The sequence below is a fragment of the Heteronotia binoei genome, chromosome 11, assembly GCF_032191835.1.
Source record: "Heteronotia binoei isolate CCM8104 ecotype False Entrance Well chromosome 11, APGP_CSIRO_Hbin_v1, whole genome shotgun sequence".
Lineage (NCBI taxonomy): Eukaryota > Metazoa > Chordata > Lepidosauria > Squamata > Gekkonidae > Heteronotia > Heteronotia binoei.
The window spans coordinates 20,469,994-20,485,954 of record NC_083233.1 but is presented as its reverse complement, the minus strand read 5'-3'; the positions used below and the strand labels follow the sequence as shown (position 1 = coordinate 20,485,954).

General features: G+C 44.4%; 1 protein-coding gene across 1 annotated transcript in view; it reads right to left on the bottom strand.

Moving 5' to 3' along the window:
• LOC132579512 (connector enhancer of kinase suppressor of ras 2-like) overlaps positions 1 to 15,961 on the bottom strand; it is a 575,915-nt gene that overhangs the window by 329,772 nt on the left and 230,182 nt on the right. Inside the window, exons 3-4 of the mRNA XM_060249934.1 lie at positions 11,475 to 11,677; positions 6,943 to 7,030 (exon numbers count right to left, since the gene is read on the bottom strand). Of these exons, the coding sequence (XP_060105917.1) occupies positions 6,943 to 7,030; positions 11,475 to 11,677 (291 nt within the window). The remainder of the gene's footprint in view (positions 1 to 6,942; positions 7,031 to 11,474; positions 11,678 to 15,961) is intronic.

Below are 15,961 nucleotides of genomic sequence, written 5' to 3'. Positions count from 1 at the left end.
CACCATAAGTCAGCTGAAACTTGACAGTACTTTATATACATTTTTTGTATATCTGAACTTCCTCTGGATCTATGGATCTTTATTTGTTGCTGGATTTTTAAAGCATTTAAATATATATTGAAGTGGGGCTCCAATATCCAAAAGCTCAGTTACAACAGAAGGCTGCCTGTAAATGGCAAATCACTGACTTATGACTGACTGGAATACTGCCCACATGGTAAAGAGTGGAATTCTACGAGTGCAAATCGACTGATGGTATTTGCATTTTAGCATTGGCTTTAATTGTTTCAATTATACGTTTTTGTTTGATTTTAATTGTTTTTATAGGGTGTCTTCCAGGCAGAAAGTTGTTTCAATAAATAAAAATAAATAAAAATTAAGATTCAAACTCCAAGAGCTTAGCCAGACCCTCTAACCATTACACCAGACTGACTCTTTCCTTAAAACCCACCCTAGCTGCTGCCCCCATGGCAAGTTCACATTCAAAGATGCGCTGGCTCTAAACACAGAGGTCTCATTTAATCTTGGTGAAGAATTTCAATCACTGGGAAAGACAGAAACCGTTCTTTAAGGGTGGCCCCATTTGGAATTCTTAACTAACTGCAGAGAAAAACTTCTGCCTTCCCAATATTGGCATGCCATGCAAAAGAAGGACGGCGATTCCCAGAAGAAAACTCAGTTTTGTTTATGGGGTCTGAATTGAGCTCCTGTAGGTGACATGTCTTCACGGGAATTTGAACAGGAGGCCTCTTTGATCAAAATTTAACACTCTAACCGCTACACAACATTGGCTCTTTCCATTTTTTTCTTAAGATGTGCAAAAAAAGAAGCAATTTTTTTAGCTGCTGACTCTCTTCTTCCTATTATCAGGCATTTACTGAATGTGATATCCTCCCCCCCCCCCCAAATCAAAGGCCTTTGCAGGGAACATGGATATGGAGAAAAAAATCTGGCTCTGCACCCTGAGCATAAAGCATTCTACCTGCCAAGTGATCTGCTTGAAGCCTAACCATTCCGCAAGATTTTCCCTTAAGCTTGCTCTTTAGGTTTTTTTAAAAAACTTCTTTAGGCTGAAATGTCAGAATATTTCTTACAAACGGAAGAGATCAGACATAATTGCAGAGCGACTAGAAGGCAATCTGACTCTGCCGTTGAACTTGGCTCTTTGGGGATGTACCAACTTGAATGAGAGTGGGTTTTTTTTTTCCCTTGGGAAAAGCAACATTTAAGAGAAAATATGTGATACATTAATAAGTGTAATGACAAGCTTAATACAAAGCCTTCTGCAGCTTCTGTTGGAATCTCTAGCAGCATCTGAGAAATTAGCAGTCATCTGGGAGATATGCTTCAACTTGGGTAATCGTTTTTTTTTTTTAATGACCTACTTCTTGGGCAGCCTCAATATCTGCCCTAAAACATAATTATAGCCTTAGCATTATAAAATATTTGAGTTTTTTCCCTGTTCTATTATTTTATTGATGTACAGATTAATAGGCTGGTTAATTTTGGTTGAACTGCTGTCGAGCAGCATTGAACCAATGACGTTGTTGTCGCTGGTGTGGTGCACGGTTTAGAATGTCAGGCTAAGAGCTGGGACACCTATGTGTGCATTCAGACATGGCAGCTTGCCAGGCAACACTGGCCTCCTCTGTCAGCCTAATGTATCTCACAGGGTTGTTATGAAGAGAAGATGGAGGAGGGGAGAAATATGCACAACACCCGGAACTCCTTGGAGGAGGAGCAGAATAAAAAGCAATTAAAGAAATGCATAAACAACTGTCAGAGCACCAGTTCCTTTAGCTCAGAACGATCTTCTAAGGATGGCCACAAACAGAGAAAGATTCTTTCCAACACTGGAGATTCTTTAAGATGAGATAATTGGGGGTTGAACCTGGAGTCTTCTGAATGTCAAATGAGTGATCTACTGCTAAGCCAAGCCCTACCGACAGGTCTGTTCATAAGATGACATCTTATGCCTACATTAGGGACACAAAGACTTGTTATTGACTAGGCTCCACTCTGTTTTCTAATCCAGTAGTTCAAATTGTTTATGTCCCACTCCCCCAGCCCAGTGGTCTCTAGGCTACCTCCAAGTAAAACATTAAACAAACACCAAAGCTATTAGAGAATCACATGAAATCTATCTAACCCAACAGATGAAGGAACATTTGAAAAAAGTTAGGTCCTCATTATAAAACAAGTCAAAAGCCAATCTGTGGAGAATAGAGAGCCTCCAACAACCAATCATCAGGAGCAGGCAACTCATATGTACTCATGAAGGAGTGCTATCAAAAGGGCCAAAATGATCATTAGGACTAGGGATAGGAAAAACAACCACAGAACTGGATAGGGTGAACCACCGTAAAACTGAAGCAAAAAAACCCCAACAGCAACACAAAACTGGCAAAATGCTTGGGGAAAACAATTACTAATGTTAAATACTGGGGTGGATACACGAGGAGGCACATTGCATAGTGATCAGCTCCATTTATTGCGATTGCAGCATATCAGTTAAGGACTAGAACTGTCTGAATGGGCCAATGAGGCCAAATATACACACCTTGGATTCCCACGCTGGCGCGCTATAGGTCCATTTGAGCCTGCAGAGGAAATCCTGATTGGTCCAGGGAAAACAGTAACTAAGGTCCTGCTCCCATTGTTATTGCAAGTCCAAAGCTCAGCCCTACAGCTCACTGAGCCTCTGTAAGAACACCAAAAGCACAGAAACCCAGACACAACAACTAACTTTTCCACGTGACAGGACTTGCGTCTCTGCAAGGACTTCCACCTGGGAAGAATGATTTCCCACCTTCCTGGGGCCTGAAATAAACCCTATGCTGTTGAGTTTGGGGGGCATCCTCTCCCCTCCTCACCAGGATTTCAGGAGGCATTTCAGACAATCATGGATGGAGAGTGGTAGGAAAATCATACTTCACCAGCGGAACTCCTTGCAGCCACAGTCTGGGCCTACCCCTATGTTTATCCCTGGCCCAATGGACTGACTCCACAAAAAGCAGCTTTGGTGTGTTTGTGTGCGCATGGGCACACATACACATGTGAATGATTTATTCTGAGAGCTTCCTGTCATGCAAATGTGAATCTCATCAATTTTTGAGGGAGAAAGGCTAAGGAAAATGTAATCACGAGCAATGCAAAGGCTTATCAAGTAAAGGTCCCAGGGATATGGAAGAGTTCCACTCTACATTTCATGGTCAAGCACTCCTTTGAAGTTCCCTCTTGATTTCAACAGAGCAGGCACACACTCACACACTGAAGCACTCAAACAGCTTCCCTGGCAAGACCCCTGAGGCACTCCCCCCTTCCCTAGTTTTAAAATACTTCAAATGGAATAGCCATTTTATTATACCCAATTTCCATTTAACTCTCAAAACACCGAGAAGAGAAATACCCATCCCAGCTGGGCTCCCAGCTCGACTTCTGAGCCATGGACATTATTCCTTCAATTTATGCGTCAGCAATGCCAGTGGAGCTTCCTTTGCAGCAAACCTAATTATTTCAGGTCAAAGAATAAAGGACTCCAGTTAAGGAGTGGCCCTGAATGTTTCCTCTGTTTTGTAGAGCGGAATGAATTAATTTTAAAGAATAGGCCATGCCAAGGCAGAAGATTCTGACAGTTTCTATTTGATTTACGAAGCCTTCATACTGAGATTGATTGGGATTCATATTGTGTAACAGAAAAAAAAAAGTAGATTTCTTTCTACATTCACTTCATTTAAATTAGGGTTCAGCGAGGTGGAGCTTTGTATCTAGATGTACAGATGAAGGCAGTCTCTGAATGCTTCGGGAGATATTCAGGTAGCAAGATATTCAGGTAGCCGGATGCTCAATTAAGCAAGAGAAATATTTACTTAAGGTTTACATTTAGACAGAATTACATTTCAAAGTTTATAAAAATGATCAGGGGGTACAAAGAGCAGACATGGAGGACATGCCCCCCTCCCTTTCATTATGTTACAACTTGGGGCACCCAATGAAATTAATTATTGGTACACTCGGGGCGGACAAGAGGAAAAACTCCTTCTCACTGCAGCTAATAAACCTGTGGAATTCATTATTCCAAAATGAGATGAAGGCAGCTAGCTTAGGGTCAAAACCACAACCCAAAACTGGAAGTTCCAAGAAGAGTTATTTAGCATTGTTTTTAATTGCTTAATAGCAGCTAGTGTGGGCGAGGGATCATTTCAGGTGGGGTGTGTTGCAAGGGAGAGATTTTTCACTCTCCCCACCTTATGCATGGTTCCCAACCAGAAATGGCTCTCCATAGCTATTTGCCCTTTCACTGAAAACATACAGCTTATCCACATGCCTGTGTGTGTTCCAAAATAGCAACTCCAAGGGACAGTAGATTGGGGTGGAAGGGGTTAATACCTCTCCTATGCCACCTCCCCACTCCAGATCTGAATGGAGACCCTTCATGGCTGCCACTGAACAGTTAAAAATATTTGGGGGCTTTGTGCATGCAACTTCCAGTTACTTGCCTGGGTTGACCATCATCTCTTATAAAACTGGATTAAGAATGTTCCTAGAGGATATGTGTATTCAAGGATTGTTTTGAGCCGGAATGCACTAGAATGCCATTCCTGCTGGCTTGGCCGGCTCCAACGGAAGAGCAGCAACTTTCAGTGGTGGTGGCAGCAGCAGTAGCCCAGCTCTAGCCAGGAGAGGGAAACTGGCAGCTCTTCACTATTTACCATGCACTTGTAACTGAGGCTGGTGGCTGAGGAGATGGACATGCAGTGTGGAGCACACCAACAGGCGACCATGAATCACCTGCAGCCGGGCTAAGGAAAACCAAACGGGCAACTCTCTCAGTTTTTTTGCCCCTTCTCCTTGCCATTGTGCCAACATGCTTTCCCTTCAGACCAGCAGACCAAGCTGAGCCCCCAAGGGCACCCTTCCTCCAGAAGCAGCTCCACTGCTGCTGCTTCATAAGTTTCCAGCCAGCAGCAGGAGGAGCTGCTGCCACTCAAGTGCAAGTGGAGGAGTGGGGGAAGGTATTGGGGAGTTACCTGTATTCCTTCCAGTTTGTGTGGAAGGAGACCCCCAGCTGTAATACGACCAGAGGCTTTTGCATGGTGGATCTCATTGTCTAGGTTAGGCTGGTGCAAAAGCAGAATGCTATGATTGGAAGGATCAGCTGGGAAAGTTTTGCAATGATTGTAGGAGTGGGGGTGGTGGCTAAGGGTCCCAGTCCCCATCATCTTCAGTTAGAGGGCTTCAGGGTGTTGAGATATACCCCACCTTTTATCCCCAACAGGGATCCAGAACAACTACCTTATATTCTATTTTATCCGCACAACAGCCCTGCAGGGTGGGTCAGGCTGTGACTGGACGAAGGTCACCAAGTAACCTTCCATGGCAGAGTAGGGGATTCAAACCTGGGTCTCCCAAGTCTCAGTCTTACTCTCTAACCATTACATCTTGAAGTGGTATAATACGTTGAGGTCACCCCTTAAGACTGGCAAGTAGATTCACAGAATTTTCTTAATTCACAATTGAACTGGATTGGACACGTTCATGGAGGAGGAGTCCCTCAGGAGCTCTTAGCCATGGTGACTAATTGGAACCTCTATGATCAGGAGCAGTGTGGATCCAAGAACCATTTGCCAGGGGCAACAGTGGAGTAGATCTTTGGCTACATTGCATATAGGCCTTTGGGCTGTCAACTGTGGAAGATCAGACTCTGGACTCAGATGGACCATTGGTCTGACCCCACAAGGCTCTTCTTGTGGGCCTATCTAGATCTCACTTGGCTTGCAAATTTCCTGCATTGTGGAGGGAGTTAGATTAGATGACCCTGGAGGCCCCTTCCAATTCTATGATTCTATTGATCCCTTTTGTGTTTTATAGGCATAAATACAATGTAGATGTAGCACTCAAATGTTTTAAGGGTCTTCTGGAGCATGAGAAAGACACATTTGCTAATGCATGCATGCTGCATTCCAATGCACTGTTCAATGACCACATTTGGTTGCAGCTGCCTGCTGGGTGGTACATCCAGATTTACCCTTGAGAAATATGTGGGGAAAGTCTGCCAGGTGAAATTTGTCATAGGCCTGGACCTATGTTGTTGTGGGTAGCTGGTTTTGTTTCAGTTGTCTCTTGGAAATTAGCACTGCACAGTGTTTGCACCTCTGGTGACATCAGGGAAGTGGGGGTGGGGGCTAAGGGTCCCAGTCCCCATCATTATGGCCTAATAAGCTAATGAGTTCCTGCTGGGCTTTTTCTACAAAAAAAAAGCCCAGGGTGTATTCATGACTGCTAATATTCACAGCCCAATAAACTTTTGTCTACAGAACCAGTAGACCTCCAAGTATAAGACATTGTGGTAAACCTCTCCCCCCATGGAAACTACCACTATCATCATATCCTGATTGTGAAGTTCCCAAGATACCCATGCATGGCATAGTTAGAAACAGGAAGCTGTACTTAGATGTCCCTCATCTGATCTAGCAAGAGAGACGCTTTTACAACAGCTTGCCATCATGTAGGATGCCAGAGACTTGGAAGCTAGGAGTCCCAGGAAATATGGAGATTTGGATAGGATGGAAGTGTTCAGACTCATGTTCACAGTGCCTCTTTAGTTAGTGACCTGGGAGGATTCATTCTGAGAATAATCATTGAACTCTGGCCAAAGGGGAGAATTCAGCGGCAGAGACCAGCCACCTATCCCAAGAAGCATTCTTGGATCAACTGGCCAAATTGGACCAGGTGACTCTTCCTCACTGGAAGCTTTGGGGTCAAGTCAGGCTTGCATGCTAAAGAACTTGGATGTTTGTTCTTGCTAACAAGGCAGATGACTTTTCCCTGTAGCTCTCTGACAAGATCCGGGTCTGACAGCAAGGAGGAAATCAATGTGCTTCTCCCTTATGGGAGAAACATTTTTTTTTAGGAATAACTTAATGTAAGATTAACTCTTACCTGTTGCACTATGGTTGTTAGTTCCAGGCACAGTTGAACAATGTTATTTTTCAGCAGAGAGTATTCTGTCACACTGACAAATGGAGACCTATCAAGAAGGAATTTAAAAAGTTATGGGCATTCTCATTCACAACACCGGCAAAGCAGACTAACACACTGCAATGAATCTGCACTATTCATATCTCCCAAAAGCAGACTATGATCAATGAAGGCACACATATCATTTCTTCTAAACTTTATGTAGTGTTGATGTTCAGCTGTTCATAGCCCCAAAGAAAGACAAACGGTTCCCCCCCCCCCCTACAAAATTCAGTCAATTGGCTTCATTGACCTTCATTCACGCGACTTAATAGCTGCACTGGTACAAAGCACAAAGCTCTAGGCAGGAGTTGGAAGAGGGGTCTAAATAGGTTTTAGGACCTTATTTAGGTACAATTAAGGAAGACAGGAAAACAAATCTTCTGAGCATTTTTAAAATGGGAACAGCAGCCTTGTGGAGAATGAAGGGCCTAATCACACATTTTAAAAGTCCTTATGTCCACTGGGGCAGGAACTCCTTTGCATATTAGGCCACACACCCTTGATGTACCCAATCCTCCAAGAGCTTACAGGGCCCTTAGTACAGGGCCTACTGCAAGCTCCAGGAGGACTGGCTACATCCGGGGTGTGTGGCTTAAGATGCAAAGGAATGCCTGCTACAAAAAAAAAGCCCTGCTTAGGGGTCTTAGTGACAGATATGATCTGGGAGTTCTATGCGCAAAACTTAATTCCCAACTATGCATTAGCTTAATTTGGATCAGGACCAGTATGGATGAGGATAGAAGACCTACATAGGATTTCCAATATCCAGCAAGCGTATTCTCTTGCCACAGTTTGAATACTGAAGAACTGCCACCCAATGTGAAAATGTTAATGGCATGATACACACTTTGAACTTTCATTAGTCTTCACGCCAGCTTTGTGTGCTGCTGTAAATTGTTAATGACATCTGAAGAGATCCTTGACTTTGATAAAGGCTACAGTCAAAATGAGGAACTTTTGGCGCCTCTTTCCATCAGGGAGTAGCAGAGTTTGCTGGATTTCCAATTGTAGAACTACGGTATTTAGTGGAGCCAGGTTTACTGAGTTGTAACTACAGCACTGAACACTGGATTCAGAAGTCTTTTGAAGTGGCTACAAACCCTGTATGATTTGTTTGTAATAATATTGGTCGACTGATATTAAGTGTTAATAACATTGTTGTGAGTTTCTTGCATTTCTTTGCCAAATTGAATGGTTGTATTATTGGCACAAAGTTTTGAAAAACTGTTATATGGAATGTAGTTGGTTGAAGTATAATTATTGGGTGACATACACTTTGATTGTTGGTTATTGAGGTTACTTTGTAATAAATGAGTGATTGTTTTTATATAAATAGTTTTGCACATGGTATTTTTAATAGGATCAGACAAGCCTCTCTGCACAGTGGTTATTCCATTAATATATTGTCTAATATCCAGGTGGTGGCTGGAGATCTCCTGGGATTACAACTGATATCCAGACAATAGAGATCAATTCATCTGGAGAAAATGATCACTTTGGAAGACAGACTCTATGGCAATGAAGTCCCTCCCTCTCCTCCAAACCTGCCCTTAGGGTTGCCAATCCTCCGTTGGGGGCATGGGATCTGTTGGCTTAGAGATCCTCCCCATGCTCCAGGGTTATCAGAAAGTAGGGGGAGATGCTGAATGTCCTCTGGGCACTTCATTATACCTTATGGAGACTGGTTCCCTTAGGGTATAATGGAAAATAAATCCATGGGTATCTGGGTCTGCTGTTTTTTGAGTTAGAGGCACCAAATTTTCAGCGTAGCATCTGGTGCCTCTCCTCAACCCCCCCCCCCTCCCAAGTTTCAAAAAGTTTGGATCAGGGGTCCAATTCTATGAGCCCCAAAAGAAAGTGCCCATATCCACTATTATTTCCAATGAAGGGAAGGCATTTAAAAGGAGAATGGACCCTTTAAATGTGATGGCCAGAACACCCTTCAGAGTTCAGTCGTGCTTGTCACAACCTTGCTCCTGGCTCCATCCACAATGTCTCCTGGCTTCACCCTAAAGTCCCCTGATATTTCCTGAGTCAAATCTGGCAACCCTATCTGCCCTCCTCAGGTTCCACCCGTCAAATCTCCAGGTATTTCCTAGGCCTACAACTGTCCCCCATGGTATTATCCTGACCTAAAATGGTCAGGAGCTGCTATTTGCCCCATCAGAGAACCCTGTATGTTGCCCATTAACACATGCAAGTTTCCTTAATGGGGCAAACAGCTGTTCCTAAGGGCCATTTTGGGTCAGGAAAACAGCATGGAAGGAGTACTTGAGACCCCTGTCTCGACAGGACCTCCAGCAGACACGTGAGGGTCATGAGGGCTTTGTAACATGCAGCTAGGTCCTTAGTATGGATCAGGGTTATGCAAGGAGGAACAATGGGGTTAACCCCTTCTCTACCTGCTCTTCTCCTGTTAAGCCTGCGAGTGAAGAAAGACAAACACATGTCATTTGCTTACCTTTTTCTTTCTTTCCAAGGTTAATAGTGTATGTGTGTTTAAGGGGTTAAACTTTGACTGGCAAACTGCAAGGAAGGGAAGTGCTAAGCCCTCATTCCTGTTCATCAGGGCTTTTTTTTTGTAGCAGGAATTCCTTTGCATATTAGGCTACACCTCCCCCCTCCCCCCCCCCCCCCCGAGGTAGTCAATCCTCCAAGAACTTACAGGGCTTTTCTTACAGGGCCTACTATAAGCTCTTGGAGGATTGGCTACATCAGGGGAGTGTAGCCTAATATGCGAAGGAGTTCCTGCTACAAAAAAAGGCCCTGCTGCTCATGCACAAAGCCTCAGTAAAGCTTCCATTTTTAAACCCTGGGAAGAACTGATCTTTCAGCATCTTGTCTAGCCATCGGGCTCTTGGACTCAAATCTCCTAGAGTCAGATCCAGACTAAACTGCATGCATTTTGTACAGCCATTTCAGACTACAGGGGAGGGAACTGTATTTTGGAAATGTTCCCAAGAAAGAATAAAAGAACACTTCCACGCAAGGAGCGAACTGATGCAGAATATTCGTAACAATACCCATCTTTCTGTTCCCAAGGGATTTTTAAGCAGTTTTACTTTAAGGAAATATTTATGATCTGCTATGGGAACACCATTGAGAGGCAGGCTAGAAATACTGTCAGTAAACAAAAGTACAGCAGAGAAGAAGGCAATTTGACTTCTGGCACATGAACATATAAAGCTTATCCCAAGTCAGACCGGTGGTCTATCAAGGTCAGTCTCATCTACTCTGAGTGACAAAAGCCTTCCAGTGTCTCAGACTTGGGACTTTCCTATTGCCTACTACCTGATCCTTTCAGGAGGGAATACAGAAGACTGAGCCTGAGCTCTTCTCCATGCAAAGTAGTGGTCTACCACTGAGCCACAGCCCCTGGCTCCGATAGACTGGTTTGCTATCTTTACTTATAAAGTGTTTTTTTTTAAGTGCAGCAGCGTATTCAAAAACAGCATTCCCTCCACTTAACAGCCGAGGTCGGATTCAGAATCTCAATCAGCAGGGCTGGCAAAGATCTATGCCAGAGTCCTTGGAGACTCATCTTCAGAACAGGCCTAACAGCACTTAAACTTGTAAAGCTCTTTAAGCTTGCAAAACTCTTTAAGGTTGTAAGAGGCAGAGCCAGGGAGGAAAGACCCATCCTAAAATTTATCTCTGCCCTGTCCAAGGGGGGAGGGGGAGTGTTTTTTCCAAATTGATAAATGATCATTTGGCTTCTGTGCTCAATTACTCCTTATCAACCCTGTTGAAGAACAGATAAAACCAACCCCTCAGAGTCACCTTTCCGTGACATGCAGATCTGTCTGTTTCAGATAGATCTGAATTCTTCTCAGGCGGGATAGAAGGAACTGACATTACTTCCCCAATCTGGGAAGCATTTTTTTTGCGAGAAAAAAAGAAAAAGCTTTCCTTTTTTAGCAATCCTTGCAAAAAAAAAAATGTAATTCCCTTCACCTGCCCTCACTCAATTATCCTCATTTGGCCAGGTTACCAAGCACAAATCTAATTTGTTATGCTTTTATTTGCTGGCGGCCACATGACTTTCTGATAACATTCCATTCTCAATGTGTTCCATCTTTGGGTGAGGGTACCTCCATGATGGAGGAAGCCATGGCAATTAGAGAGGAAAAAGCGGCAGAGAAGGAAACAGCATGGTGTCAAAGAAGACAAGACAAAGATGAATACTGTCTGCATGGTCTTAGCTTCCCATTCCCACTCATATTGCTAGTTTCTACGCAAAACTGAAACAAGTGAATATTTGACACCATCCTAATTTAAAGTAAATTTGACAGAGGCAAAAGTATTCCAAAGTTTAAAACCCACTCCTACATGACACCTTGTTCATTGTCACCTCACACGAGGACAAATTTACAACCATTGAATATTATAACAACTGAATGTTGTAGGGGGAGGGGAATTTATTATTTCAAAAAAGTTAAAAACTAAATTACCTATCCAACCAGGCAAGCAAGTTCTTGGCAGCACCAATCAGGTCAACAACAGAGGTAAGAAAATCATTTGGCAGTCTTCGGGAGGCCCTGCCATCGTAATGGCCACTCCTCCTTCTACCCGTTATGAAGTTCTGAAGGTTTTTGGCCGAGGCGTTCAACTTGTGAGAGAGCGTTCGCAGGTTCTCCGTCTCCAATCCATAATTCTGAAAGGAAACAAGAAGTTTGGTACAGTTTTGAAGCAGTAAACCAAATGACTGCAAGTGTTCAAAACCATTTCTCTCTGTCCAGTGCTTGCCATCTTAACAATGCCATGATGGTTAGCATCTGAAAAATTGGACACTGACTTCAAGGCGGGGAGAGATCATGTCTGGCCCCCCAGCAAAGACCCAAATACTCATTCAGAAGACCAAACCAGAGCTTTGATATGGCTCAGTAGTGCAGCCCAGTTCAGGAAGGAGTAGGCAAGAAAAAACAAAGCAGTATTGGACCCAGAGATCAGCAGCAAGATGCTATATTAATTTAGTCTACCTAGCCTCATATAGCCAAAAAACAAACAAAACACCTGCCAGGAAACCACAGAGAGTGAGAGCAATGCTGGACTCCTGACTACAGAGAAGGTCCTTTTTAAAGAATCTATTCCTCAACAGTTGGGTATCAAGGCCTCCACCAAGATTCCAGATGTTCGAGTAACTTGCCTGCCCTGGTGTTATCCGTGGTCCTCCTGCTAACTACCTTGTAGTGATACTTCTGCACACCATTTGGCCACACAGTCAGCCAAATGATCTGTTCTGCCAGCTATCCTCCCGTCCATCCCAGACAACTCCAGGTGGTAGACAACAGACTTTGTCCTAACTCCTTCATGTTCAAGCAGCCAAGAAGGACATCTCCCAGCCTCCTCTACCATGTGTGTGAATTGTAAACCAAGGGTTATTTTTTCCAGGTATGCAGAAAACTAGTTAGAAATCACTTGATCCCATTCCAGGAGGAGAGGCAGCCCAGAGTAACAAAGAATGCCCCAACAAATCAGGTGATCCCCATATTCATATCTGATCAGGGTACATGGAAGTCTTTGTTCTCCCATACTATCCTGCCCACCTGTTAAGAGCTGTCGCCTAAGCCCTGCTCTCTGTGTCCTTCCCTTCAAAAGTTAGGCAAGTAGCAACTAGAGACAGGCCATTTACTATGGTAGCAGCTAAACTTTGGAACACCTTCCCCCTTGAAGCCCACCTTCAGTGCAAGAACAAAACATATCTTTTAGCTCAGGCTTTTAATTAGGGTTTTTAAAAAGATCTTTCCACCTTCTTTTAATGCTTCTGGTCTGCTTTATGGATAGTTTTGTGCAGATAATGCCCGTGTTGGTATTTAATGGCTTGTTGCTTTGATATCGTTAGCACTCATTGTAAGCCACCTCAAGCAGGACTTGGATGAGATGGCATAGAAATCCCTTCAATAAATGAATCCATCCGCCCACACATTCAACTTCAGCTTCACAGACCAGCAGTTCCTTTAAAGTAGGGATGCCAAGTCTGGGTTGGAAAATACCTGGAGATTTTGGGGATGTATCTGGGAGAGGGCAGGGTTGTTGTTGATGATGATGATATTGGATTTCTATCCCACCCTCCGCTCTGAATCTCAGAGTCTCAGAGCAGCTCACAATCTCCTATATTTTCTCCCCCCACAACAGACACCCTGTGAGGTGGGTGGGGCTGGAGAGGGCTCTCACAGCAGCTGCCCTTTCAAGGACAACCTCTGCCAGAGCTATCGCTGACCCAAGGCCATTCTAGCAGGTGCAAGTGGAGGAGTGGGGAATCAAACCCAGTTCTCCTAGATAAGAGTCCGCACACTTACCCACTACACCAAACAGGGTTTGGGGAGGGGAGGGGCCTCAGCATGGTACAATGCCGTAGGCTCCACCCTTCAAAGCAGACATTTTCTCCAGGGGAGCTGATCTCTGCAAGCTGAAGATCAGTTGTAAAAGCAGGAGATCTCCAGGCCCCACCTGGAGGCTGGCAACCCTAACAAATGGAGAATCACCCATGATAGCAACACACAAAGGACCTTACTGTGTTTTCTATACAGACACAAGCCACATTTGGCCTCTTGATCAGCTCATTCTGCTTGCTTCTCAGAGTCCTGTTTTCTCAATTTCCTTGCTAATAAGGCAAAGCCACCATGCCTGTCCATAATTCACCCCATTCTGGACACCTTGGGAGCATGCCAACTTCTTATCAAGAAAGGCCATTATCACTATCAGGTACTGAAAAAGCAAAACCACCTCTAGAGTGGCTGCTATTCAAATCAGCCAATGCATTCCCTCTCTCTGCCAGTCAATTCCCAAGTGCTAGATAAAACGGATCTCTTTTGTCAATTTTGGCCGTCAGGAGGCAAGCATTGCGTTCTCACCTGTTGTATTAACAAGATGTAGAACTTGCAGGTATGCCAAAACAAACAGAATGGGCGAAAGGGAACCAGCTGCTGGTGGTGAGGAGATAATAAAATCTGCATTGGTTGGGAACTAGATGGAGAAAGGGTTGCCAGCCTCCAGGTCCAACCTGGAGATCTCTCAGCACTGCATTTTATTTTCAGATGACCCAGTTCCCCTGGAGAAAATGGCCGTTTTGCGGTCAGACTCTATGGCATTATACCTCTGTCCTCTCTAGGCTCCAGCCCCCAAATCTCCAGGAATCTCTCAATCCAGAGTTGGCAACGCTAATGAAGAACAACTTGAAGCCAGGTGACCCCTACCTTGACCTGGCCTCATAGATCAGACCACATCTGATTATTTCTCTGAGGCCTTTTAAATTTTACTGTCTGTGGGAACCACTTTTTTCTGCAACTGGCTTTTATTTTATCTAGATACATCATTTATACCCAGCTTTTCTCTGCAGTGGGGACCCAACGTGGCTTACATTGTTCTCCTCTCCTCCGTTTAATCCTCACAAGAACTCTGTGAGGTAGGTGAGGCAGAGAAAGCATGACTGGCCCAAGGTCACCCAGCGAGTGGGGATTCAAACACAGGTTTCCCAGCCACTAGTCCAGCACTCTTAACCTCTAACAACTCTGGCTCTTGGATGGGGAAACACTGAAATGACACAACCTTGTAGGCAGGCCAGTTGTGTGGGATTTCCCCAAGATATCAGCAGCACCATCTCCTAAGTCTGAAAGACAGTCTCAGAGCAGCTCACAATCTCCTATATCTTCTCCCCCCACAACAGACACCCTGTGAGGTGGGTGGGGCTGAGAGGACTCTCACAGCAGCTGCCCTTTCAAGGACAACCTCTGCCAGAGCTATGGCTGACCCAAGGCCATTCCAGCAGGTGCAAGTGGAGGAGTGGGGGATCAAACCCAGTTCTCCTAGATAAGAGTCCACACACTTAACCACTACACCAAACTGGCTCTCCTCCTTCTCTTCCTCCCAAAAGGGCATCAGCACTCAAAAGGCATTAACAGTCCCCAACATCCTCTCTCCATGAGGAAGATGATACAATGAGCAGACTGGGAACAGGTTGCCAACAAACACCCTGCAAGGCCTTCGCTTTTTGCATTTGTGCTCCATATGTAGGGTGGGCTTGGTGGGCATGGACAATCGTAGGAAGACTGTAAGTGGGAGCCAGGATGGAGGTTCCTGATCAGCCCCATCAACTCAGCTGTTTCATCTTTGCAAAAGAGACCCTATGTGGGGAAGGAATACAGCATAACTCCCCTCCCCCAGGATGAGAAAAGCTTATGATCGCAACAGTATCTGTCAGAAATGCTCCTGCTCTTTAATGATGGTTTTATATTTATATTTCATAGCCAGGTGTGTGTATCTTCACTCTGCCATTTAAAAAGAGAGTAGGATTATTCACAACAAAAGGGCAAGAGCTTACACAAAACACCCTTTTTTCCTGCAGCTCAAAAGTCACTCTTGATACCATAATCTGAACCATCTTTTTAAAAAGACATCTAAACATGAACACTATGTTTTTAAAATTTCTGTTTATGACCTGCAATATAGAAAAAAGGGGGTCATTTCCTACCAAGAACATTCTGACATCTTTTAAGAATCAAAATGCTTTATAAAAGCATTTATAAAGGCTGTAAGGAAAGGAAAGGTCCCCTGTGCAAGCACCAGTCATTTCCGACTCTGGGGTGATGTTGCTTTCACAATGTTTTCATGGCAGATTTTTTATGGGGTGGTTTGCCATTGCCTCCCCCAGTCTTTTACACTCTCCCCCCCCCCAGCAAGCTGGGCACTCATTTTACTGACCTTGGAAGGATGGAAGGCTGAGTCAACCTTGGGCCAGCTACCTGAATCCAGCTTCCGCCAGAATCGAACTCGGGTCGTGAGCAGAGAATTCAGACCACAGTACTGCAGTACTGCTGCTTTACCACTCTGCACCATGGGGCCGCAACCAAGGCAGAAATCTCTTCCTGGATAACGAAGGAAATTGAAAGAAGCCAAGTTCTGTCCCTTCTGCCTACTTCCCTGCCACACACACTGTAAT